The 27369-nt window shown below is 34.2% G+C and overlaps 3 protein-coding genes and 2 long non-coding RNA genes across 6 annotated transcripts in view; 3 read left to right on the top strand and 2 right to left on the bottom strand.

Annotated features, from left to right (window-relative positions):
- Positions 1–127: 127 nt before the first annotated feature.
- Gpat4 (Glycerol-3-phosphate acyltransferase 4) lies at positions 128–9581 on the top strand. The gene is made up of 9 exons (XM_066300214.1): positions 128–517; positions 5315–5493; positions 5549–5639; positions 5689–5934; positions 5991–6227; positions 7698–7813; positions 7868–8020; positions 8495–8692; positions 8792–9581. The coding sequence occupies exons 1-9, from the start codon at positions 362–364 to the stop codon at positions 8877–8879; spliced, it is 1464 nt and encodes a 487-aa protein (XP_066156311.1). The 5' UTR covers positions 128–361; the 3' UTR covers positions 8880–9581.
- Positions 9582–13914: 4333 nt separating this feature from the next.
- Positions 13915–17015, top strand: LOC136348992 (protein obstructor-E-like). The gene is made up of 8 exons (XM_066300224.1): positions 13915–14219; positions 14900–15085; positions 15140–15528; positions 15586–15664; positions 15806–15942; positions 15995–16094; positions 16357–16528; positions 16597–17015. The coding sequence occupies exons 1-8, from the start codon at positions 14114–14116 to the stop codon at positions 16598–16600; spliced, it is 1173 nt and encodes a 390-aa protein (XP_066156321.1). The 5' UTR covers positions 13915–14113; the 3' UTR covers positions 16601–17015.
- LOC136349000 (uncharacterized) lies at positions 15281–23523 on the bottom strand. The gene is made up of 3 exons (XR_010733754.1): positions 23267–23523; positions 22938–23208; positions 15281–15397 (listed from the first exon to the last, which is right to left on the bottom strand). It is a non-coding gene; the product is annotated as an uncharacterized lncRNA (long non-coding RNA).
- LOC136348990 (beta-1,4-glucuronyltransferase 1-like) overlaps positions 17903–27369 on the top strand; it is a 68429-nt gene continuing 58962 nt past the window's right edge. Inside the window, exon 1 of one of the 2 annotated variants that reach the window (XM_066300216.1) lies at positions 17903–18147. The gene's annotated coding sequence lies outside the window, so the exon portion shown is untranslated. Of the gene's footprint in view, positions 18148–26069; positions 26195–27369 lie in introns of those variants that run through there. The other variant, XM_066300218.1, reaches the window with a different exon arrangement.
- The window catches only part of LOC136348999 (uncharacterized), a 57253-nt gene continuing 55704 nt past the window's right edge, over positions 25821–27369 (bottom strand). The window contains exon 3 of the long non-coding RNA XR_010733753.1: positions 25821–26016. This is a non-coding gene — a long non-coding RNA (uncharacterized lncRNA). The remainder of the gene's footprint in view (positions 26017–27369) is intronic.

Below are 27369 nucleotides of genomic sequence, written 5' to 3'. Positions count from 1 at the left end.
CAATTATTGTATAAATCTCTATTCAGTTCATTCTACCTTTTGTATTCTAACTGAACGTAAACTTGTAGATGGCGCTGCAAAAAGTCACCTCACTAATATATGATGTCACCGCATACGTCATCAATAGGTCATCAATACGCCAAATTTTTTCATTTGACGCTTCCTATACTATGAATATCTAAAAATTGTATTGTTTGAGTGATTACTATCGCGGGTACTGTCGTGGAGTTAACTATTGAAATACTTGCTACTCGAGGTTTTGAGAGGGAACTTGATGAAGCCGACGGGAACATAGTTTGATCAAAATCAACATTTTAAACCCCTCTATTCACGCCAAAAATAGCAGTTAAAACCTTTCCAAATGGCTGTATTGGTGTTGGGGCTGTTAAATTTACTAGCCTCAGTCATTTTAGTTCCATTTATGATGCTGCTTGTAAGCATTATGTTTTTGGCTTCAATAGGAAGGTCTTTGGGAGTGAGACGGCTCTATGTAAAAGTGCTATTGATGATTTTTGAGGTAAGTCGCTGTTGAGAAAGAGTAAATTCCTGTAAGGTGTGGCTAATTCTTCATGTAACATTACTTTACATTAAGGCCTGTAAGTGTCCTCATCAAAAGCAAGGTTTAAAATTATATATATATCGAGATATGACACGAGGGAGTTTTGCTTCTTTACAGGCCTAAATTTTACTTTAATATGAACTGAGGTTTTTAATCTGAAAACATTGAGGCAAAGTGGTGTTTTGAATTGCAAATTTATTTATATATATATACGTATATATCTCTTTATTTTTGGCTTGATTTGTTGTTAGTTTATTCTGGATTGAGGCTCTATATTTGCTTACAAAAAGCAGTTCTTGTCATTTAGCCTTCTTTGCATTTTTCTCTAGTTATTTTTAAAATAATATTTGCTTTTCGTAATATTTACTGTATAAATATTAAGAAAATTCTCACACAGTTACGTGGGGCTATTGTCTGTCTGTCTTTGCCATTTATTTGTTTCAGATTTACCTAACTAAGCCCAGGCAGACTTTGCCTGGAATTTTACATAATTTCCTTAATGCCTAATTTCAATCAGGACTCAGTTACATGACCAATAATGAAACCCATCACAAGGCAATCAGGCTCTCCTTGAGTGCACTGAAAAATTATGCCAAATTGGACTTTGATTTCGGCGGCAATCGTACCAAGCTGTGATTTTTGAACTTTGAACTGCTTTCATTACCTATAAATGTGTTACTTATTTTTGATGTGCAAAGTGAAGTTTTTCACAACAAGAAATCCAAAACAATGCGTTGAATTATCATAATTTGCCCTGTTGAACTTAAAAACTGTCAGAAGTTGTTTATATCAAGGCACATTGTCTAGTCTTACTCTATCTTAGAAGAACAAATCTGTTTATGGTGTACTTAAAAGGTTCTGCTATTTTTATCTATGCAAAAGTTTATCCAATTTTGGCCTAATATACTTAAAGTAATCTCCAAAGTTTGCTATTTAAATCTGAATCACGTTTATCACCAGTTCTTCAAAGAACTTTATTACATACTGGTTATAGAGAATGGAAAGTGTCATATAATATTTTAATGTACTTGAAGTCCATACCTCTCAACAATTGTTGCTCAGTGAGTCATGGAAACTTTGCATGGTAACCCTGTATAATATGACAACTCAAAAAATTATTTGTAGCTTAGATTTGCCTTTTTGAAGGTGATCATTTTCTGTTAAATTGGTGCCAATTTACACTAAAATTATATAAATTCTTGGCTTGCAATTTTTATCAATGATTTGACATTATTTGTGGGTTTTTAATCTGGGAAATTTTAACATAAAATCATCATTATTAAATATACACATGTACATGGCAGATAAAGATGACAGCATTTCATTGCCTTCTGTTAGCATCCAACCAGACAAATGATGTTTGATATTTAAATGATATGAACGCGACTCACCCATTGATCAATTATGGTAGATCAACCATCACGTCTGCTTGAGCCACTATATAACATGTCCATTTAACAGTCCGTGAGACTCTTATGAATTTACTTATGGTTTCATAAAAAAATCAATTGTGGAAATATATATGAGGCTAACGAAGGTAAATTGTAAAAATAGTGACAACTTTGCAGGGTGTTTCGCAAATCTTGTCATATAGTTTCATTGTTTTAAAAGGGGTTTGTATTTTTTTATGTGATAGAATTCTCTTTTGATCTTCTATTAGTTCCTAGATTTTTTAAACCCTGGGATATAGTGACTCAAAACGATAATGTTTTAAAAGAAATTTTAACCTTTTGCGGTCCTTTATAAAAACATTAACATTGCAGTTAGCTTAAATGAAATTTTGATAATTTTAGGATGGATTCTAATGTAAGATCACCTTAGGCACAAATATTCATTTAGTCAAAAACAAAAACAAATTGGTCACAATAACAACTTTAGTTTTCACCATTTTAACTTCAAAATTTCAAATGGTTTCAAATAAGACGATGTTTTTTATTCCGTAAAGTGAAAGAAAATGAAATTTTCTACTTTTTCGTATAAAATGTTAATGAAATTATTAATTATTTCGGGAAAACCTGCATTCATGACTTAATTTCGTTCTACGTCATAAGGCACACCATTCTATTTGGAAAAATTAAGAAAATTAAAGTTGTTATTGTGAACACCCTGTATGTATTTTTGGTTCAATGAATATTCATGCTTGTTAAGGTGCTCTTATACGAGAATCTATCCAACAATTATCAAAATCGCACTTAAGCAAACTGCGATATTAATGTTTTTATGGGGTATTGCAAATGTCTAAAATTTCTTTTAAAACGTCTTAGTTTCGACTCACTGTATCCCACGGTAAAAAAATAAATAAAAACTAACACATGATCAAGAGAGTATTTTATCACGCGAAAAAAATGCCAATGGTCCTATTTAAATAAATGACAGTTTATGACATCCCACTTCTTTAGGACACCCTATAGGTTATCATTAATTTAAAAATTTATCTTCGTTAGCCTCATAAATTCCTATAACTGATTTTTTTATGAAATCACAAACTCATAGAAGTTCGAGAGATCGTTAATTGGACGCCCTGTATAAACCCTCCGCATTGTTCACTAAGTCATCCCTCTGGTTGATCTTGTCATACTCAAGGTTTCGCAAGTCTGAAGCTTACCTGGAAGTATACAGGGTGGAGGAGTTGTTTCTTCAAATTGTTGTTAAAAACTAGAATTTTTTTTTCATATTTTCAAAATGGCACAAAATATTTTATTGAATCTCGTGATACCTACATAGTAGTCCAAATAGTACATTTCCTTTTAAAAAATAAATACTGTAACCATAGACGTATGTAGGGGTTACCATGTTAATTCTTGTAAGGGAATAGGGGGTACGTCACTGGTGTTTTCGAAATTGTTTACGTTTTTTTAAATAACCGATTCAAAATATACCAAAAATGTCTCTTGTTTTTTTTTATAAAATAAGTCGGTTTTGAGAAGAAAACAATTATGCCCCTTTGGAAATATACGCTGAAAATAATATCAAATTCCAGCACAGTTCAGTCTCACAGCTGGGGAATATTTGCATTGTAAATATGCAGGTCACTGGATAGGTTGATAAACCGTAGACCAAAACCATTCGAGGCCACCCAGATACTCAGAACTGAATCCTTTGGATTAGTTTCTATGGGGACATTTAAAAACGTTAGTTTACTCATTTTGAGACATACGTTTATATAATATTTTTTTCTTAAAACAACCCAGAGAATCAGCTCTTAAACCATCGGAGACCTTTAAGAGCCACCTTGCAATCAGAAGCGGTAGAATGTACGTGTTTGTGAAAATTTGTAAAATAATTCGACGACAGTGGACAACGTCCAATTTTTAAAAATGATTCACTGACGTCCAGATTGATATTGTGATTATCCTCATTTCACGAGGAACAGCTACCTTAACAGCGATTGGATAATATTGAATGGTGTTTGGTACTTTTGCAAAGGTGGACAATAACATTTCAACTTACAGCTTGATAAATAATTAGCAATTAACTGTTGGTAGAGCCAAAATAATGTCATGATGGCCATCTTGGCAACCACTGTTAAATTGTTTGGACCATATGAAACAAGTAGTAAATTCACTGATGTAGTAAGACGCATTTGAGATGAAAAGATGATTTAATATAGCTTCTATTAGGGTCTATTGAAATATGTATGTTTGGCTTCCAAAATGTGTGAGTTCCTTATTTTCGAACATAGACCCCTCGATATTTTACTGATTTTCAGCTATTTTTTCGCAGAACAGCGATTTTCACTACCAGTTTTAAAGTAACAGTTACTTTGAATTATTGCGACATAGATTGTTATACAAATTTATACAGTTTTGGCGTACTTGTAGTTTTTTCAAGTCGCGATAATTAGAATTTAATTAGACTTAGAAGTGCGTTTATCAGTCGCTGATTGCTATTCAAATTTGGATCACATTTATCATCATTTGTCTAAAGAACTTTATTAGTCACGGGTCATAGAATGTTAAAATTGTTATGTAGTTTTTAACCGCAGACTCAATCTCAGTGATATTGTGGTACGCAATTGAGATGAGAAAATGATTAATGCAGCTTCTATTGAAGCTCATTGAAACATGCACGATTGGCTTAATTGCAACATGTAAAGGGGACTTTATGCCTGGATTAAAACAAAATCTGACTACTATAGACAAAAATGGCTTATAATATGTTTAACATGTTAAATTTCTGTTTATTGTTCTGTGAACATGCGTTTTTTATTGTCAAGTTTACACGTACAAGTTATTATCTGCCAGTTTTGGAAACTGACCGTCACCGAATTCTGCCATACCTATAGATAGAAGCATAAATTAATTTGTTTTTACAAGTTTCGACTTTGTCCTCGAATAACCTTTAAAGTAGGATGACATTAACCATAAGGTGTCCAAGATTAATAAATTAAAACCTCAGTTTTAGCCCTTGTTATCATTCTAATCCCGTTTTATTGCCGAACATAATTTAATCTAATTCATGTTATGAGCTGATAAATCATCCATATTTTAGTTTTATTGACCAATTATTGGTATCTAACGGCAATATATAGTTTTTTTTTTTATTTCATCTCCCTGGACGATGGACATTGAGTTGACCCGTCTTTCTTCATTTTTCCTTTATCCGCTAAGCGATATTTAAAAGAAATTATAATCAAAAGGATCCCCTCGTGGCTTTTATTACTGAGAGAATGATTGAATAGCGGCAATGTATTCATAGAAGCAACCATGACTCACGTCAATAATAGAAAGTTAACGCATAATTTACTTAATTTAGTATGGAAGAAAAGACATTGAAACGGCCCAAAACGAGAAGCGAAAACACAAAATAGAATCTAATTTGGAGGATGAGGGCTACAGCGAACCTCCGGAAGTCCCTCATGAAACCCCTAAAAAGCTCCAACCAAAGCCAATGTGCAATGGCCATGTGGCTAATGGAGGGAATAATCTTATTAGGTCAGTTCGATGTAATTTGCTGATGTATTTTCCTTCATCATCAATTTTATTGCAGTCGAGAGGAGAGACACATTCTGCTGCCGGAAGCTGTAAACGTTCCAGTGGTGCACGAGAGTGCTCTGGAAGAGAGCTTAAAGGCCAATAATGTAAGAACTCTCAAATTTTGTTTTTTGAAATATTTTAGGGTCATTTTAGGATCAAATACTAAATTTCGAACTTAACACCATTCTGGACTATACCAAAGCCGGAATGGAGGCCATTATTGAGGACCAAGTCACCTCTAGATTCGAAGCTGAAGAATTAAAAAATTGGAACCTACTGATAAGGACCAATAGGGGATATGAGTTCATATCATGGAAGTTAACTTTTATTTGGATGTGCGGTTTTTTTGTGCGCTATTTCTTCTTATTTCCTCTAAGAGTTATCATCTGTTTTTGCGGGGTAAAAACCGACCTCCATCAAGTTTTCCTTACAAATATTTTACTGCAAATCTGCAGGTACTTTGGCTGACTATTTGCACGGCCCTAGTGGGTTACATACCGCAGAGAGATCTGAGACGTTTAGTCAACAAATATGTGTCGATAATGTGCTTCGGGATTCTGTCTCGGGCCATATCAAGTGTGATCACATATCATAATTTGGAGAACAAGCCGAAGGAGGGTGGAATTTGTGTGGCCAATCATACATCCCCCATTGATGTGCTCGTGCTAATGTGTGATGGTTGTTATTCGTTGGTGAGTTTTCGGTAATTTCAATATGTGAAGGTGAATAAATAAAGGAACTAATGCGAAATAATTTGAAAGGTCATCAGTGGCAGATTATTTATTGCTTAGTACGTAATTAAACAACTCGTTTTTTGTCGTGCAAACAATCAGATTTAGTTTGCACGCGGCGCTATTTTGAGGTGGACTTCGAATATCAGTATCAAAAAATTCTGAAATCTCGTTATTATTTCAACAACTGTTTGACCTAATTTAATCAAATTTGGGGATTATTATAAATAAATATACCGAATCCGATGAAAAATGGCTATTCGAATTTTTATACCAGGAATGGCAAAAAGTAATCTCCAGAACAATATTGAAACGGCCGTTTTTATCAGGCTCGGTGTATTTATATAAGGCTATAAATTTTCGAAGTATTTCAGACTTTTAACTCTAGATGTACTTTCTTATCAAAACAAATTATATTCAAAAAAATGTTTTTAGGCGTTCATGTTTTTTTTATTTCTACGTTAATCGTTGTGTTATGTTCTCTTAGATAATTGTTAATTCACTAAATTTTTAAGATTTATTTGAACTACACTTGTTTCTTCACAATGTTTGCTGCTGGAATTTTAATACTAAATTTAAAAAGAAAATGGAAATTTCGAAATATCGTAATTTCCCTATTTTTAAAAATATGCCCCTTGATATAGTACTCATTGTTGGATAATTATGTCTAAAAAGTACCTCATCTTAGTGATTAGCTTAACGCCACTGTGAAGGTCATCGAGTTTTGTAAGTCTGCAATTAAATTGACTCTTTAAATACGGGAACATTTCCAATTAGTTTCCAATGAACTCTGGACGTTTTGGCCAGATTTTTTTCACATCTTTGTCACCGGAATTCTAGTATTCCATTAAAAAAAAAATGTAAATTTGGAAATATTGCAATTTTCGTATATTTAAAAATATGTCTCTAGATATCCTACTTATGCAAAAGCGATTGTCACTCTCAATTTTGACTTAATTGGCACAAAATTTAATTCACTGAAGCTTGACCACATTGCTCTTTTATAGATTGATAATGGTGTCAATTTGGTGAATGCACATTTTCATTTGAGATCGAACACATAGATTATGACTTTAAGTGGCCCTTTAATCATCTTGCATTCATTACCTTTTAATTAACTCTTGTCAAGTATCACACTTCACGAGAATCGTGCTAAAGTACTTATTCAAGTGGTTTCACTATCTCCAAGCGTTCAGATCTTTAAAAATTTAATATAGTTAATGGTTATTAACCAAAGTAAATTGAGAAAAAATTGAAAAAAAAAATGAGGATATAAACTAAACTCCCGAAACGTTGCAATATCAAGATTCTTCAAGTGTCATTTCAATAAAATAATAATGAGCGTAGTCTTTTTTTACTTAATGAGTAATTTTCTCGTCCCCACAATTTTACTAGTTGCGACTAATTATTCACACACCTTATAATTTCTAGATCGGACAAAGACACGGCGGCTTCCTAGGGCTTCTTCAAAGAGCCCTAGCCAGAGCATCTCCACATATCTGGTTCGAAAGATCTGAAGCTAGAGATAAGAAATTCGTCCTGCAAAGGTAAAAATGTCACCCGTGAGTTGTTATTGTCTGATTAATTATTTTTGAGGATAGATTAATCCAGCACACATCCGATCCGAAAAATCCGCCCATCCTCATTTTCCCAGAAGGCACCTGCATCAACAACACGTCTGTTATGCAATTTAAGAAGGGCAGTTTTGAGGTGGGGAGTGTAATCTATCCAGTAGCTATTAAGTACGACCCGAGGTGAGAATTGTATAATTATTTGTAGTGTTAGAAAAAAACAGATAGTTTTTTATTTTAATCAAAACATCTGTTTTAATTGTTTAAAACAGTTCATTTTTACCTTACACTTTACCTAAAACAACAGTTTAAAAACAAATAGTTTGGAACACAACCTGATTTCTTGTATGTCGATATGTATTCAGTGTTCTGGCGACTTTATTCGAAGGATAATTTACATAGAATAATTAAAATCTGTTCGTGCATCATTCATGTGACGTCCCTGGTAACTCCCTGACAACAATGTTTGAAGGTTCGCCACATTAGGGTGAGGCTCACAGTAGGAAAAAATATTTATTTCATACCACTGAGATAATGATTATTTAAATAGGCAACATCAAAATTTTCATAAATTCACTAATAGTTTTTAAGAGTAATTCTTTGAGATTTTATATAACTTTTTTAATTATTTTATTGAGAACTCACTCATTTTTAAAGATTTGGGGACGCTTTCTGGAATTCGAACAAATATTCAATGCTGCAATATTTGTACATGATGATGACCAGTTGGGCGATAGTCTGTGACGTATGGTACATGCCTCCAATGCACCAGAAAGAACACGAGAGTTCCATTGATTTCGCCAATAGGGTGAAAAGCGCCATCGCGAAACAGGGGGGATTGGTCGATCTCGTTTGGTAAGGGGATGGAAAAATATGTCGTGAACCTCCCTTACAAGGGAAAAATTTAGCTCTGTTGGAGTATAGTTTTAGTTTTTTAAGGGTTATTTTTTACAGGGATGGCCAACTGAAACGATCGAAACCGAAAAAAGAATGGAAAGAGCGGCAGCAAGAAGAATTCAGTAAAAGACTAAAGGTAGAGTAATTGTGTCTTTTAGATAACAAAGATATTAAATTAAATAGTTTAATCTCTGAGCGTGAAATTTGGCAGAAATTTTTTAATGAAAATTTATTATAATATTTTGTTACCATAGTAGTTGTCTTCCTTATGAGACTATTTTTTTAATTTTTATATGTGTAAGTGTAAGTATTAAATTGTCAATTTTTTTCTGATTCTTCCTAGTTTTTTATGTATAAAATTCTGGGTTTATTTTTTCTGTTAACGCGAAGGAAAGAATGTCTTATCTGGTAAACTGCCCGAGAGATTAAAAAATGAAAGACTGGTTAACGTAAGGTTAAAAAAAAGCAGAAGGTGGAAGAGATAGAGAAAGAAACAACTCTAGTCATCGCGAGTTTTAGTCTATAAGTTTCCTTTGTGATATTCATTGGTCTTTGTAATGATTACAGTCCCTCGTTTCTTGTTATTTTCATCCCATATCTATAAGTCTCACAAAATTAACTTTTACCTTGATTAATAAATCGTTTCACACACAATTGACCCAAAAAGTATTGGAATAAATTTGTCTGCACATTAATGTGCTGGGTATTTATTGTGATGAGGCCTTTATATCACAGTAATTTAAGCAAAGTTACAGCTATTTCGAAGTGCCCGGTTATTGTATCGCCCTGTAATATAAGAAAACAATTTTTTGTATGATTATTTGGAAAAATAAAATTATATGGAATGCATTGGTCTTTTACTCTTAATTTATGCATACTGGGTTACTTCGTTTTATTTACAAACAACATGACGTTACAAGTTGGAAGCGATCGATCCAGAAGGAATGCTTAGAGAATATACATAAATTGTTAATATTCTCACTTTACAAGATGAATACGGCAACTTTAAAATTTGGTATTTTTAATACTATGAAATCGTGAAACAATCTTCAAAGTTGACTTCAAATGCATAAATAGATAACTGTTTCGTAAATTTGGTAATCCAAAAATCAGTGGGGTACATGACAATTTTAGGCTAAAAAATTAAATGAAAATAGAGCGCTCCAATTTCAACGAGATTTGATTTCGCAGAAGGCGTACGATATAGTATTAATGTGCCATAGTCAAAACTGCAATCAGATAACTTTGATTTTTTGATTAAAAAATTTTCATATTTTTTGCGCCAAAAAATCGAAATTGTTCGATTAAAAATTTGACAGTAGCATTTCAATGCTGTATCTTACGTCTACTGCCGAATCAAATCTTGTTGAGATCGGAGTACTCAGTTTTAACTTAACTTTTTTAAGTAGAATTATCATGTACGCCACTGGTTTCTCGAAAAAGAAATTTAAAAATAACCATAATCATTCTAAACAGAAAAAATGCAGTTACTCCGAAGAAATCTCTTTGAAACACAAATACACCATCTCATGTTTTTTGTAAGTACGAGTTCTGAACCAAGTAAATTAGAGAAATAATTAGCTGATGATTAGTCTTCAACTTTTAAATTTCCTTTTACTGAAAGTTTTAAAGAGATTTTTCAGATAATGTAATAATTGGAGATATCAGAATATGAATGATAATATAATTATTTATTAATGAATTGAAAAGATATATCCTTTTTGATTAAATAGGAAGAAAAGTAAATTATTTCATAATGAGACTTGATTAAATTTAAAAGCCGAATTTAAGTCGCCTCGTAACATTGCATAGGTGCAGTAATGAGGTCACGTGACGCATTAATATAACATCCGCAGATTTCTTTTATCCCATAATGTTTAGTTTTACTTCTGTCACATGATATACGTCCCGTTTTTCCTTAAGCCGGACACTATGAGCGAAGTCCTGGAAAATCGAAATATACAGTAGTGGCCATAAGTATGGAAACTTTAAATATTCCTACAGATTTTCTTTCTGTTTTTCTTTTATAAGATTGTCTTCATAGTATTGTTAGATAAGAATGTACGCTATCAAAATATACAATAGGGGACGCTCTGAGATATCCTCAAAAAATAATCAACAGGAATGAAAATTTTAAGGTGGACAAAAGTATGGAAACCTATACATTTTATTTAAATAACTAACGCAAAATAACATTTATTTCGATTTTTATTTAATATTTGGTGGCATAGCCATTTGCTTTAATAACAGCACGACACCTCTAGTTCATAGAACAAACCAGTTTTTTACATGTCTCCACGGAAATTAATTTCCACTCTCGCTCTATAATACTAAACAAATGATTGACATTGTGAATTTTTTCTTTTCTAATTTGTCTTCCCAGATGTTCCCAAAGATGTTCGAATGGATTCAGGTCCGGACTCTGGGAAGGCCATTCCATTTTCGGCACACAGTTTACTTCAAACCAATTCTTAAAGAGCTTAGATGTGTGCTTTGGGTCGTTATCTTGTTGGAAACTCCAAGATAACGGCATTTCCCACTCAGCAAGTGGAAGCATATGGTTTACCAATATATCTTTATAAGCGAATCGGTCCATAATGCCGTTTATTTTAATTAATGGACCAACGCCAGACGCCGAAAAACATCCCGACACCATGACACTTCCACCGCCGTGGTTCATAGTCGGCAACTGGTATTTAGGGTTGAATCTTTCATTCATGGGACGTCCAACGTATCGAATACCATCACTTCCGAACAGCTGAAATTTGCTTTCATCGTCCCACAAGATGGTTTTCCATTTTTCTGGCGACCAGTCGATGTGCTCCCAAGTGAATGAAATAAGCGGTTTCTTTACAGGAACCCTGCGAAATAAACCTTCATTCACTAAAATTCTCCGCACTGTTCTATTTGGAACCACGATGTTTTGTTCTTCGGCAAGGCACCTTGAAATATCCACTGAAGTCAACTGTGGGTTTTTCTCCGATATCCTTTTTTATTAATTTTACGGTACTTTTGGAATATTTTTTGGGCCTACCCGGTCGTGGAGCATTGCTTGTTCTTTGACGTTCATGGAAGCGTTTTAATATTTTGGAGATAGTGCCTTTGGGGATATTTAAAGTACTAGAAATATCGCACTGCCTGTTCCCATTTTTATATAGTTCAACAATCCGCTGTTTTACTTCTTCAGACAAATGGCGTTTTGGCATTGTTACTGCTATGAGCTTTATCAGACCTATGAACTATGCAAATTCTATAAATTTATCAATTATTTGCGATTTTTATCAACAAATTAAAAAAGTTTCCATACTTTTGTCCGCAGCAAATTTATTTTTTTATCTGCACTCTAAAGGCAATGCCAATAAATACCAATATACCGAGGATATCGATAAAGTGAACATTGTTGAATCTATTGTATATGTTCGATTTCAATTTATACCCGGTAGTTAAGAAAAAATGCAATATTAAAGAAGTTTCCATACTTATCGCCACTACTGTATATACAGGGTTGCTCATTAGTGCGTCAAAGTGCGACATCTCCGTAAATATAAGTTTTGGAGGGAAATTTGTCTTAATAAAGTTTTTGGGTAATAAAGGGCACGTATTTTTAAATTATTTTCAAATGTACAGGGTCTGTCATAAAAGTGTGGTAGTATCAAGTATAACTTTTGTTAACATTACCCTATCCCTAAACCCAACCGTTTCGGAGCTGCTGAAAATTGACCCTTTCTTACATCTAAATTTGTATTTGAAAAGTGAGTTTCGATTACTGTATTATTATTTTTATATTATTTATAACAAATTATTATTATTTATTTTCACAATATTATTTGTATCTACAATAAATTCTCAAACTGTCCTCCATTTCGATCAGAAACCAGTTGAAGTCTTGCCAGAAAAGACCTATTTACTTCTCGTAACATCTCAATGCTTACGGTATTTCTAAACGCATGAATTATGCGTTGTTTCATATCTTCTGCAGTGGTCGGAGCAGTTTGGTACACAATTGGACATCGCGTAAAATTTGCGTATGGTGACGTAATCGATGCGACTTTCCAAATACAAATTTAGATGCAAAAAAGGGTCAATTTTCAGCAGCTCAGAAACGGTTGGGTTTAGGGATAGGGTAATGTTAACAAAAGTTGTGGGTTTTTGGATTCTGAACGCGATGCCGTCGAGAAAAGTAGGGCATTCTATTTGAAATAAGCAAGTTATTGAGGATTGAAGTCATACAACTTCGGAGGCCTATTTCCAGGGTTACGGAAAACTCTTTTTAAACTAAAACATGTCAAAACGTGGCTTATTATGTCGCCTTGGAGCCTCATGAGGTCGATTCCAAAATTCGCAACGGTTAGGAAACAGCAGTGATTTCCGTGAGACCTTGCAGCTATCAAAATTTTCGAATTTTCACAAATAACTCGAAAATGGTAAATTTTTTATATAAGACCTATTTCACAAACTAGTCTTAAAATTTGACGATAAATCCGAAAATGGCAAAAAAATTGGGGGGTTCTATTTAAAAAAACATAATTTGGTACTACCACACTTTTATGACAGACCCTGTACATTTGAAAATAATTTAAAAATACGTGCCTTTTAATCCCCAACAACTTTACTAAGACAAATTTCCTTCCAAAACTTGTATTTACTGAGATATCGCACTTTGACGCACTAATGAGCAACCCTGTATATGGCACCACATAAAAACAGATTCCTTAACTAGAAAAAAGCCTATTTGAGTCACTGGTGTGTAAATAGCGCCACGTTATAATTTTTGTCAAGAAAAGAATTTTGATTTGAAAATTGAATTCGTTATGACTGTGACGATATCTTTGTTGAAATTTCAAATTTTACGCTAGTTTGGAATCTAAACTTTTAACTTGTTTTTGTCTGGAAGCAACAGTTATATCGTGATCGAAAGCAAAATTTAACATTTTCCAATTTTATACGTTCACAGTCTTAGTGCTTTTGTTTTTAGAGGTCCATTACGGACACCCTCACCACTTTTCCGCAATTTAGACTGTTACGTAGAAGGGGTAGTATTGCTTATTAAATAAAATATAATTATGATTTTTCTTCCATTAAGAACCCTTATTATTTAAAAATTGTCACATTCATTATATAAATGGAAGAAACACAGGAGAATAATTTGTTTTAAATAATCAGTTGTCTTTAAGTAGAATATTACTCACTTTTTTTATGTAATTCATCGCGTTTTAATTTTCGTTTTGTTAGCAAAAACGTGCCTCATCCAGCCCAAATATAGCGCTTTTGATGGACAGAACTGAAGGACAACAAAGTGGGGACCAACCTACTCGTTCTATATAAACCAAAGTGGCCGTGGTCTTAATATAATTCGCGAAACTTTTGTATAAACTCAAAATGAAAACGTGCGAGGTTTTCTTGAAGATCTCTTTAGTTTTTGTTTGCTTGTTGTGGAGCATTAAGAGTGCGTCGGTATATGAAGGAAATTCATTTTTCCAAGCAGGTAAAAATTGTCCTCAATCAATCTTTTAACAATTATAAGTACATCCATTTAAAAGCCATAATCCTGTATAATGTGGGAATCATACAATTATTACGTTTTCAAGGACTTCAAGATTTCTACAATTTTATACCAGTGAAGCTTGGACCATTTGTCTTTCTGATTGCAGATAAATGTAACTGCGAACTGCTTTATCAAAGTTTCAGCACACTGCATGTTAAAGGACCTTTTTTCTTTCCAACAGTTTTGAATGCGAATGAAATTTATCTTCGTGAGGTGAATAGCCTGCTGCAAACAAGATTCCAAACCAGACTAACATTTTTCGAATTTCATTGTTAATTTGAAACCTTTTTATCTTTTAATAGTGTGAGTGGGAGATACCAAAAGATCCACCTTGAAACCGAGTTTTATTGTATAACAACGGTAAAATGTAGGATATTTATAGTATAGGACACGAGTTATTATTACTTGGGTGGTTATTATCATGTAAAAGAAGCCAAATTCGTGAAGTTTACTTAGGCTACGAATCTTCTGCAATTCAACCTTTAATCATATCCCCAATACCGCCATCGCCACGACATTGCCATCAAGACAGAGGCTCAGCATCACTATTGAATTTTAGCATCTTAAGAAGCGCCTATTATAGTTTTTGCTAAAAAATTTCAATTCGTTTTTTTTTTCAGAAAATGACTTAACTAGGTTTTGCCTCCAACCCAAAGGGCAGTTCCCAATTAATAACTCCTGCACAAAATACGTAAATTGCTGGAACGAAGTAGCAATCGAACAATCTTGTTCCAATGGCTTACATTTTGATCCAATAAAACTTTACTGTGATTATCCTGTCAATGTTAACTGCAAAGAGGAAAAAAGTAAGCTTCATAAAAGCACGAAAACTTCTTATTATTATTTTTATCTACCCACAGATTATACACTAGAACCTCCTAATGATAAACCCTCTCGGGGATTTCTACGGAAGTTTTGTCTAAAACCCACAGGCTTGTTTCCTGGCAGCTCTTGTGGCAAGTTTGTCAATTGTTGGGATGATAATGCAGTGGAACAAGACTGTCCTACAGGACTGTATTTCTCCCCAGAAGGATTTTGCGACTATCCGGAAAAAGTGACTTGTCAAGGCCTTGATGACATCAAAGGCATTGAATTCCCTTCGAGCAAAGATGTGCCTGCTAAAAACCAAGAGTGTCCATTAGAATTTGGAATGTTTAGAGATAGAACCAATTGCAGTCAATACTACACATGTTCCTTTTACAATGTTGTGGCAAGATATGCTTGCGCTGAAGGATTTAGCTTTAGTGATGTAAAACTAATTTTAAGAGTAATTATTGTTTGTTACAGGAACATTTTGATTTCGCAGGTTTTGGGCCTCTGCGACTACTCCTATAGAGTCGACTGTACTAAGGAACCTCAAATCTATCAGCGAAAAAATTTCAGAGGTAGTGAGTACATTCTAGGCTTTATTAGGAGTTTACATATTTTTTAGGAAATGAGGTTGTTTTAAATGAAATTTTTACTCCTAATTTAGCTCATTTTAGTAAGTATCTATGTGCAATTGCAATATCTACGTTTATTTTTAGATCAAATTGGAGATCCTCGCTGTACTGTACTTTTCGGATATTCCCGGGACACAAATGACTGCTCAATGTACCACATATGCCAAAAGGGATTAGTGGTTGCCACATATCGATGTCCTCAAGGATTTAGATTCAATAATGTCAGTAATAATCTAAATGATTACGTTACTTGAATAATGGATTTTTTTCTAGAAAGAAAACAATTGTGATCATATTAAAAATGTTCAATGTGAATCAACTACTACATTTTTCAATGGAGGCAGATCTATGTTATTGCTTAATATTCCTAAAGGTATGAAATGGTTCATGTGTATTCAGAAAATAAAAATGTTGATGAGAAATTTAGAATAAATAGAAAAATTTTAAAAGATATAAAAATTTTAATTGTAAAGGAACTTTCTTGATATAATGGTGAAGGAAAAATATCCTCTGGCAGTAGTTTAGGAGTTAAAATACCATCACACAAGTTTTAAGCATAGACATACTACATTTTGTCAGCTCTTTTAGTGAAATTTTGAAGTTTTTATTAACGATTAGGTACCCTTTTCTTGTAGAAATTCTCTCGCGAGTGAAAAACTGCGTCCCGGGTACCGTTTTCAGACTGAATCCTCAATGTACCAGCGCTTGTCGGTGTCAGGCGGGATTGGCAGAGATTATTCAGTGTTCTGAAGGGCTGGCATATGATTCTCAGAAAGATAAATGTGTTCCCATTAATGTTGCTCGTTGGTAAGACTATAAGGGAATCATTATTTAAATAATCGTATCAACAAATATATATACATATGCATTTTTAGCTAAAACACAACTTTGGAATAGTAGCGAAGACTGACTGCTATAATGACTCTCTTTGAAGCTGAGAACCTTAGATTTAATAGTTACATAAGGAACATAATCTAAGTTGACATGTAAACTGACTAAAACATTTTAAGTTAAGAGGGTAAATATGTGAATCTCAATACTAAGACTTTTATTTATATTTTATCTATGGAAAAAAGTTGGCCTTCATCATAATGCCAAAAATTTCTCTCGCATTAAATGCCACCTATGAAGAATTTCCAAAGAACTCAACTAACTGGACTAACTGGTCAATTTTGAGAGTGTTTCAAGACCACACATAAGGGCGTGGCACCTCCAAAAGTTAAACAGAAACTTTTATTTCGAAGGCGAATTAATTTCTGTTTGTAGTTCGTAGATAAACTTACCTATAGTGGATTTGTGGAATTTCTATAGTGACCAGTTGACTCGTGTCCGAAACTACCGCAGAAGTTAATAAATTAAGTTCATATTATTAGTATTTCAAGCTTACTCATAAGTGTTGGTTATAATCAAAAAATACGACTGAGACTTTAAATTGTGAAGTAATAACTTTTAGGTTATCTCACGATATAGACTTATTATACAGGGAGTTTAAAAACGACATGGTTACATTTAAGCGGGTGATTTCTCAGGTAATTTTATAAAAAAATGTTCCAATAAATATAGGTTCAGAAATGTATTGTTTCCAAGATACAGGGTGCTAACTTTTTTTTTTAAATAACGGTTTTTGAAAAATAATTTAAATATCTTTTGACCGATTTTATTGAAATTTGGTAGCGTTGTTTGTAGTAATAAAGAGCTGATTAGGTCCTAACTAGATTAAAATTATTAAATCCGGTGGCGTCAGGGGCAACAACAACCTTAAACAAATTTATTGACAAAAGAATGTATTACACAGATTTGAATTAAATTTTGATATATTTTTTAGATGAAGCAACAAGAATACACCATATTGACAAGAAAATGGTAACTCATTCGCCCTAATATCAATTAGAGATATTCCAGACAGGGACTAAAAATTGCACCTCTGTATACAGTCGAATATCGAGGGACAATCACATTGGTCAGATTTTGAAGAAATGCGACGTTACAGAGTGAAACCCAACGCGCATTCACCATATTGTTAAAAATGTTGTATTATTGCCTCGAATCGTCCTCAAACCAATTTTGACCAAAAATAATATTGTTCTTTTATTGACTTCACAATAATAGTTCGTAATGTTCCTGTTTCTGGAAGCTCGAAGTACGGCTCTGTCCCGGGGGGAGTTCTCACTGAATCGACTGCCGCCGACTGGTTTGGTGTTATTTCTGGCCTGGCATCCTGTTTCGTTGCTGCACAGGGTCTGGCCGTTCCGGTCCGAAATTGTCGTATCGTGAGAGCTTTTCGAAATCCATAAGAAAAAACCGAAAACCAAATTTTAATGCGTGAAGCTTAAAGTGGGAAAAACGCATGAGATTTGTGAAGGTCGAGTGTTGTAAAGGATGTTAGTGTCTTCTAAATCTGCAGCATCATGATGTATCTTTCCGAGGTAGGTATACAGTACCATGTGTAAGGTTGTTTAATACCTCGAGAACAGCCGAGAAATTGAGATGGTTGTTAGAGCTGGATGCTAAATTAAAATATCCGTTTTAAAAATGAAGGGCTTAGAAGCAAAGTGCCATTAAGCTCCCCCAAGACTAGAAATTCATCGAGAGAGTGAGTGCCCTTTTAGTTTTAAAAGCTGCTTCAGGCTTCCGCTCTATCTCGTCTCTCAAGAAGCTTTATTTCACTTTTTTTCACCCTCAGGGCATATGCTTTTAAGATTACAATCCACCAAGAGTCGCTGTGCGTAAGCACTGAATTCTCTTGAAAAAACGACAGTTGTGAAGTGAAGAAACTTAATCCTTGGATTGCGTGCTCGGCACTTAAACAACCAGCTTTATAATCCTGCCAGGTTCTTTTCGTAACTACACTGTACCCGTTAAACGTATTATGTTGTTTTAGTATTATTGGCCGTGCAGAAAACTTGTTTCAAACACATTTTCGCTTCGCTTGAGCGAACTGAAATTCTTGAAAAAATCTGTTTTCATAATATATTTCTTGCACCACCCATATTGTCAACCTCTTTGGCACATACATAATGATATTATGGCATTTCGACCGACCCAGAGTGTTCAATGCCTCAGACGCTTTTGTTGTTAAACCTAATCAAGGGATACAAAATGGCAACAAAAGGGTGTTGGGTTCGAGAGGGGAAATGTTTAATTAAAAACTGTCACCTCTAATTTTTTGCCTTACCAAATGGAAAATTGCTGGGTAAATTCGTTGTCCGGTGGTATTGGAATTTCCCCTACCCAACGGAATAGTTATGTGCCCGGAATAGTTTCCTCCCTTAAAAACGTATAGTTTGCCTGTAGTTTACCTAAGGTTCAAATTCCGTCGAAGCTCGAATTAAAGCGCAGTCTAGTTGACGATCAATCAAGACTCGTTAACACAAAACCTCTAAAGCAAAGAAAACTTGATGAATGGCATTTATTTCAATTCAACTTTCTCGGTTCTTTCAGCCGTTTAATTAGACCGAATCCACGTTTCTGGGAAAAATTAATTTTATCCAGCAATTTTCCGTATTTTTCCCCTTTTCATTTTTGGTGCTAATTCAAAATGGAGAAAAAATTCGCAAAAATCGCGAGATATTTAAGACCCTGGAACGAAGTTAATAATAAGACCAGCGACTTTCTCCGTAGAACGAATAGGGGATGTACATTTAGCAGCCCATGCAGGTTCCTTGAGAGTCCGTTCATATATTGCAATTAATGTGGCGTGAGCTTTTATTTATTCTGATAGTCGCGTTGCATGGAAAATCGAAGTGAACAAATTTTTAAATGGAGATATGAAATAACCCAGATTTGTTGGAATTTGGTGGTAATCAGATTCCCGTGTTCAAAACTTCCAAAGAAGGCAACGGGCAAGGGACATTTTCAGTACTTCAAACCTGTGCGAAAGTTTTGGTCATACTCAAAAATCAATTTGAAGCTTGAAATTTTTTGACTCGAACAAAGGTAGGAGCAGTGTAAACTTAATGAGGCACAACAAATAGGTGGTGTATGCTAAGTTCCCTATGCAGTCTCCTTAAAAGGCCATGTATATACATTAAGCAGCATTCTGTCCCTGCAGATTTAATGGTCAGTTTCACTTGTGGATTAGTTTCAATCGTTAACTTTTCATGGAAAGTCTTTTCTGTCTTTCATGGAACTTCCCTAGATTTCTAATATCATAATAATTTAACCCAGCTTTCATTCTTTCTCGAAGTAATTGCATCTCCACTTTTACTACAAACGTTGCCTTTTACTGAAAGTGTCTTAAAAGCCCAAGTAAAGGGAAACGTTTAAAAGGTTGTGATTGGTTTAGACAATTCGGACTAAAATCAATTGCAGTAAAAGTGGAAATAACTTCTTGAATGAACCGAGGTGGCTCCGACAAGTCCGGTAGGGTCGTAAATTTTTATTTCGGGTTACCGAAATAGCCCTTTTGTTCATATCTACAGTAATTCTTTCAAATTTCCTCGGAAAGGATTTTGAGAGACAAAATATTAACTAATAGCCTGTGTATTGATCTAAAGACACTGGTAACTCTCTTATAAAGAGCAATGTTATTAAATTAATTATCAACTTCCGTTTCCTCACAGTAAACATTATCGTTGTTACTACGTGTATAGAGAAGATTAATTGCTGCCATTAATTATGCTCAATGACATAAAAATTCATTAACATAATATCGTTTGTTCAACTTGACATTTTATTATGTAAACTTTTGCAAATTAGCGTTGGCGATAGCATCTTCGTCAGGAGTTTTTGTGGCACCTTTTACCTGCAAAGAAGCTCAGTTTTCCTTCAAAAATACGTTAATATCAAATATAAAATATCCAACGAACGTATAACACCTGGGGTTAAGAGTGTAAGGGCCTCGACAGGTGATTAATGATGTCGAACCACCCTATGTAATCGAGTAAGTTATAAAATATGCAGAATAGTGTTGTCAATAACGTCAATAAACATAAAAGAGGATTGCGGTAATTTATCAATAACTTTGGATTCTTTAGCAGGACTAAATTTGAGTACACGAGGTCAGAGGACGATTCAGGCCGGTAAGGTCAGGTCAGTTGCAATATTAACGAATCTAACCTGAATTCTTTAGTAAGTCAAATAACTGGTTTTGTTTGTGCATATTTCATTGACAATTCACGGTAGAACTATTGATCTTGCAAGACAATTATTAAAGAAACTTAAAGAAGAAAATTTGTGGCGGCAATGCTGTTTCTGCATAGAATAGCTGGTGTATATGAGGCTGCCTACTTATCATCCATAGAAATGAGTGCTGACGCATCGAGCGGCGGTGCCATTGTCAGTTTAAACATGTCTAGATTAGTTTTGATTTAAAGAACGTTGAGGTTTAATAAACCACACGAAAATGGATTAACTTCCAGATTTGTTAAATCATTTAAATTTTATATCAATGATTTAATGGAATTTAAATGTCAATATTGCGATTTCTCTTTTGACTTATTTAATATCTTTTTAAATTGATTAAATCCGTCCTTGGCACGACAGTTTCAAGTGCAAGAACATCGAAAATAAAATTTTGACCATACGCCTTTCTCACCATATTGGATAATTAAATAAATTGCAGTTATTCGTCTGCTTACAACCGTAAAACCTAATTACTTACCCAATTAATCGAAACCGATCCAATTTAGGAACAATTGATTCATTTCCTCTATAAACAAATTTTAGCGCGTTCGCTCCGCACTCAATTTAATGGTAATTGTGGAATAATTCCGTTGTGGACGGCATGAATTAAGCACCAAGAAAAATTAATAATAACTCTAGTTATAAGTTCAAGGTTTTTCAATGTTCAGAAATCTGGAAGTTTAATGCGAATATTTTGCCTTTATGGTTTTGCCAAAATTGGTATGAAAATTTTCCTTTGTATGATAAATCCAAGAAATTAAAAGAAGCGTCTAGAACCGAAATAATTTTACAGGAAATTCGGCACGATGTTTCTGGCAACGCCGCCCGAAATCTCGAGAAAAGGCGGTATTGTGAGTTGTGGATGTAGAGTACGTAAGAGTACGCGCTTTTATAATATCCGACGTTGCCGGTTTTAGTAGATTGTCCGGGAACAACTGTTAGAATAGTGATTTTTGCTTGGAGCATTTCTCACTATCTATGAAGGGTGATTTCTGAAATAATTTTTTTTTGTCCATTATAATTTTTAGCGTTTACGTTGGATTTGCGTGCGATCGAAGAATGTAATCAATATATGACAGGGGACATTGAAAGGGGCTAGTTGGAGGCAAGGAAGAAGAAGGGGTTAAAATTAAATAGCAAGGCATTTTTAAGTTTGAAATTTTTAACGTTAACGAGGAAGGAGTAATGCAACAAAATTGAACAATTTGTGAGCAAGACTACTTTGCCGCTAATTCACTGGGTGCATTTGATTATTACAGATGAATAGAAAATTAAATTAATAATTCAATGTCATAAAATAAAACAGATTATTGAAAACATTTAGCAGAAAATGCGATTAGGTTCTGAAATGTGAATCAAAGTAAACAAACGGAAAGAACGGATTTTGGAACGAGTGACTGTAAAATGACTTTCTACACGGCCCAAGTGCACTTGCTTGATCAATGTCCTTTCTCCGACTAAATTTGAATAGTAAAAGTAATAAATAATAAAAAATGTTAATTAATTGCTTTTTGAAGGTTGACAATAAATACTTTAACTTCATTTTAATTCCCATGTGATACGTCTTTGATTTCATCCTGAAATTATACCAAATCTCAGAGCTTGTATATACAGCCTTGAACTTGAAAATATTAAATCATCATTGTCACACCGCGACTAGAAAAGTTAATAGAAAATAACAAATAATTTATTATTTCAGTTTTAACATATATGGTATCACCCACGTAAATTTCCATGTGATTTAACACTGATCTTTGTATGTAATTCTTTCTTCAAGCCCCGTTTTTTAACTCTTGGGCAATTTGCTAGCAAAATAACTTCCGTAGTAATGGATAAATGTTCAATGTTCTGTTCCGATTTTATGGTTTCTGTTGAAACTGTTTTGCTGGCAAAGTTACCAGAAGTTTGAAACATCGACGTTTAAGACCAAATTGTTAATGCTCCGTTTACTTTAACATTCAGATAGTTTCATAAATACCAAAAATTTTACCAATACCTAGACCTGATTTCTAAGGTCTAAGGAAATTAGCTTATAGTTAAAGTTGACAAAACATCAATAATTTGGTCTTAGTAATCAACCAGTTCTACGTACGTGAAGGTTCCAACCTAGCCGATTGTTGTCAATCCGATTGATCCATGAAGGTAACCAGCCAATCTCATTTTGGCAAATTCAACTTATTGGAAAGAATTCCATTCCACGTCATCGTTTCGGAAAAGGCCACTTGTCCCTTCCGATTATGTCGTCTCGGGTATCTTCGGCGACCCGAACATGAACAACACAATGTTCGCAGATCAAATTTTGAATACAACATTTTTTGGTGTTTGCAACCCGACCCAGTTTTCAAGGAATACTCAGTACATTCCTGCGAACATTAACGTTTATTTAACATCAATATTGCGAAATACTTTCAAAACTTTTACCCGAAATTTGATATTTTTCACGACGGCGCCAGCAAGAGAAGCCAAGACGTCGTTGCCAGAAATTTATTGTTTTGTTTACAAAGTTCACTTACTAGATTTGATGCTATTCCGGGGCCAATTTTTTGTAAAGAATTGATCATGATTTTTGTTCAAACTTTATAAAATTAATGGAAAGCGTAAATTTTCCCTGAACTGACATAGTGACATCGCTGGCAAGGCCGTCTATGCAAATAAAAAAGAAACGTTGTTTATGAGGAGTGTATTTTGTCCCTGTGCGGTGTTGTCAATTTTCGCCAAACTCATTATTTTTTTTATTATTTGCTCTGGAGAACGAATATGTAAACAATGTAAAAAAATAACGAATATGCTAATTGTACTAGAATATCAAATAAATCTTATATGGAATACTACACAGAATTATTTTTAATGACAAATTTATGCATGTTTCAATATGCACGACTTTCGGATTTGGTATCTTGAAGAGGAACAGCAACAAGATTACGCCCCGACATGCATTGAAACGTGCCAATAGCAAATTACTACCCTTCGTGACTCGAAACATGTCAACTCGAAATATACACCAAACCTGTCGGTGTTAATCAATGATAACATTCCTTAAGCACAATTAGCCAAATTACTTAGTTCCACCTAGAAGGATATTCCACCTACCTTTATATACTCCAAAACAGCTTTTGTAGGTCAAATTTTGGAGAGTAGACATCTTTGCAGCTCGTCAAAGCCACTGCTAATTGGATTTCCTGACAAGTGTTTCACGTGAAAACGCATCAATAATCGGAATTAATTAGTCTAGTTTGTTATTAGAACGTTGGAATTTAAATAAATAATCTATCTAATTTGATTGCCAACGAAATTTCTATGGCAAGATGAGAAAGTGTCAGTAAACTAGGAACCGTTTCCTAATTTTAATAAATTGATTTCTGTTTATATGTGTAGCCACAATTGCTCAAGCTAAACAAATTACTCTGAAGTGTATTGGAAGGTGGTAGTGAGAAGATAAAAATGGGCTTAAATGTCAGAAGATGCCCTTTAAGTTTAAATATTACTCAAGATCTTAATATTATTTAGTATTGTGCCGAAGCAATTTGTACAAATAATATTTCTATTGAGAAATTTACTGTAATTATAGTGAACGAAATTTCTGTGGTAACATGAAATAAATTCAATCGAGTTCACTCACATAGGGATTGCTATTTTTTTAAGCTTCACGTTATTTTCATATCATCAAAATCCTACGAGAAGTAATATATATAATTGCTCATTCAATATTAAACATTACAAGCAAATGTAATGTGATACAAGGGAATTCATACTGTGGTTTGATGTAAAACCATCTTAATAAATAATAAACTGGTGTCAAATAGCAAAGCTATTAGTCCTCCCAATCTCTCAACGAACATGCCTATTAATAATAACCTATTTATGGCTAAAACAGGGAATACAACAGGCATTTTGGGAGTGGAAACTTGAGCTGTTGAGGGCGTACCATGATTTTAAATAGGTTCAATTCTTTGAAGTTCATTCTTAGTCCTATCCTGTCCCCGATGTCATACGCAGTCGCCACATTAGAGCATTGAACGTCTAGAGTTGGCCCCTGCTATCAAACGTCTATCTAAACTACAGGCCGATGTCATCAGATTGGGGACAATGCCGTCTATCAACTGGAATACTAATAAAACCTGCATAAAAATTCTTATAAAAAAATTTGCATAGAAGCATCCTTCAAAAAATTCATGCCATATAACTTGGGTCATAAACTGGATCAAAAGTTTTCTTTGGAAAGACTCCAAATGCGCTCTTTTACATAAAACATTAAGCTGCAGCAAACTGGGATTAAAGAAGGAAAGTTTCCTGTTATGAAACATGAACGTTTCCAGCAACAACATCTATGTACGTGTTTTGTAACTCTTGAGAGCGTTACCGTTTGTGTTCAAAAATTTACGAATTTGGAAAATTGGCCAACGTACGGCGTTTTCCACATATGCGAACTCCAAAACGCGGAATAGAGAAATAATAATTTTCAAAATTACTGTAACGCCGCTTTCAGAATAATCACACCCACTACTGTGATCCTAAATAGGCAACCCACAATCCACGTCCTACTCCTTGTGTAAACAGAGTTGCCAGTGATTTCACTAAATTATTTCTACACCGTGAAGCTTATGTTCCATTCTGCAATTTCGCCTAAAGGTAGGTGCAAACATCTTCTATTCCAGGAAAATTTGGGATATTAAGTAATGTTGCAAATTCTGGAAAAGAGCCGAGATAAATGTGAACTAATCGATGTGTGAAGAAAAAATGTTTCTTGGTTCAACTTTGAAACACATTTACATAAAATTCGTCCATTGAAGTCCCAGGTGAAATTGGTCCAGAATGATCATTGAAACCAGTTAAGGTTGCCAAAAACCGTGCTTGCATGCACACAATTTAATTATTTATGTATGGAATTAATTTAGCCTCAGCGTCGTTTAAAAGGCAGTTTTCTTTCTTTACAAGAAAACTGCTTTTATTAGAGACTTCGTACCATCCTCTCCTATTAGAATCCTCGCAGGCGATTCTTAATTTAACTATCGCGTGTTTTCTAACAACAAAGCAGTTTTGGTTTCTCCTGCTAGGTCTTTTCGCACTGCTTCAAAGGGATACTTTATGATCACTGCATTAAGACTTAAATTCTTGGGCTGGAGCCAGAACCCTGTCACCCTTAGAAATTCCTCAAGCCTTAGAAATTCCAGCTATAACGAGATAAACGTACAGGCATGTTCAATAATACAACCTTGCTATTCTTAGAATGTCAAGTTCAGCTAGTTAGTTATTACCATTTCTTTGCCATGTATACGTATTGATTATGATTTGCGGTGTATTGAACGTGACAAGTCGAGCGGAGATTCGTTGGTCTTAGTGAAATAAAAGGTAAGTTTATTTGTTCATCCCTTAAGCCTTGCAAAGGTCGCTAACCCCCTTAACCAATCACCCTCTTGATAATGAAATGGTTATGATAAAATGAAAAGAAGCGTTTTCTCCAGTTTTCCTCGGTGTGGTAATGGGAACAACGTGCTTATTATAGAACAATTGGTGTGGGTCTGTGCCAGTCTGCGGATTTCCTTTATGTAACGTGAAAGGAATTTTACTTATGTTTTCGTCATGGAAATGCGGGGTATATTTCAAAAAATTGGTTCAATGGTTTCTTTGGATGTTCGTAAATTTGGTTTTCAAGGCAACCAATCAGAGGTGGAGCTTGGCGAGCAATTATGAAAATTCGCAACTCAGTTCTCACGGTTTTTTCATGTTTTAAGTCATAAATAAATTAAATTTCTAATGCTTTTGCTAAAAAGCAAAAGCTAAAACTTGAAAAAGCTTTTATTGTGTTTCTACCGAGATTTTAATTTGGACTTAATTAACTTTTGGTGTTTAAAATGTTTCTCATTTTTTTTGCTTAATGCTTAGTTGAATTCTCAAGGAGTTTTAAATATTCCTTTATAAATAACTCAATAAATTGCCGTAGAAGTTACGTGTCACTTAAGCGCCAGCTGGGAAAATCGACGCTTAACTCGTCGAACTGCCAGGAGTAATCGCAAGTTCGGTCTCATGTCGATAAGATTACAGGTTCAAACCCCGTTATTACGATTTTATTTTTTTAATACTTTTATGTTTCAGTTAGTACTCGTCGTAATTATTAAACATTAAATTTTACTGTGGATCCTGCAAATTACGCCATGATAAATCCGTTGAAGATGTTCGAAAAAAAGGCGCACTAATTGCGTTTTTCGCTTTCCATAAGCTTGACCGGGAAAATTTTTTAAAAACTGGATTATCGATTATCGATTATTAAGTGCCCGGTCGAATGGACGCGAGCAAATCGGTCGATGAAGAGCTGGCAGGGAATTTAACCTTGCAATGATGACGTCTCGATCTTAATCCCAACCGTGGGTATTTTTACGTTTAACAAACCTTCATATTTAATATTTAATTAAAAAACTTTGTTAACGATGAAATTAATTTTCAAACCCAACTTCATTATCTGAAAGCTTTCGCTTGTTCACTCGCGACCGGGCGCGTTTCCGTGAGGGTTGCAGCTCGAACTCGAC

Source organism: Euwallacea fornicatus, chromosome 36 (genome assembly GCF_040115645.1).
Source record: "Euwallacea fornicatus isolate EFF26 chromosome 36, ASM4011564v1, whole genome shotgun sequence".
Taxonomy (NCBI): Eukaryota; Metazoa; Arthropoda; class Insecta; order Coleoptera; family Curculionidae; genus Euwallacea; species Euwallacea fornicatus.
This window is presented reverse-complemented; position numbering and strand designations above follow the sequence as displayed.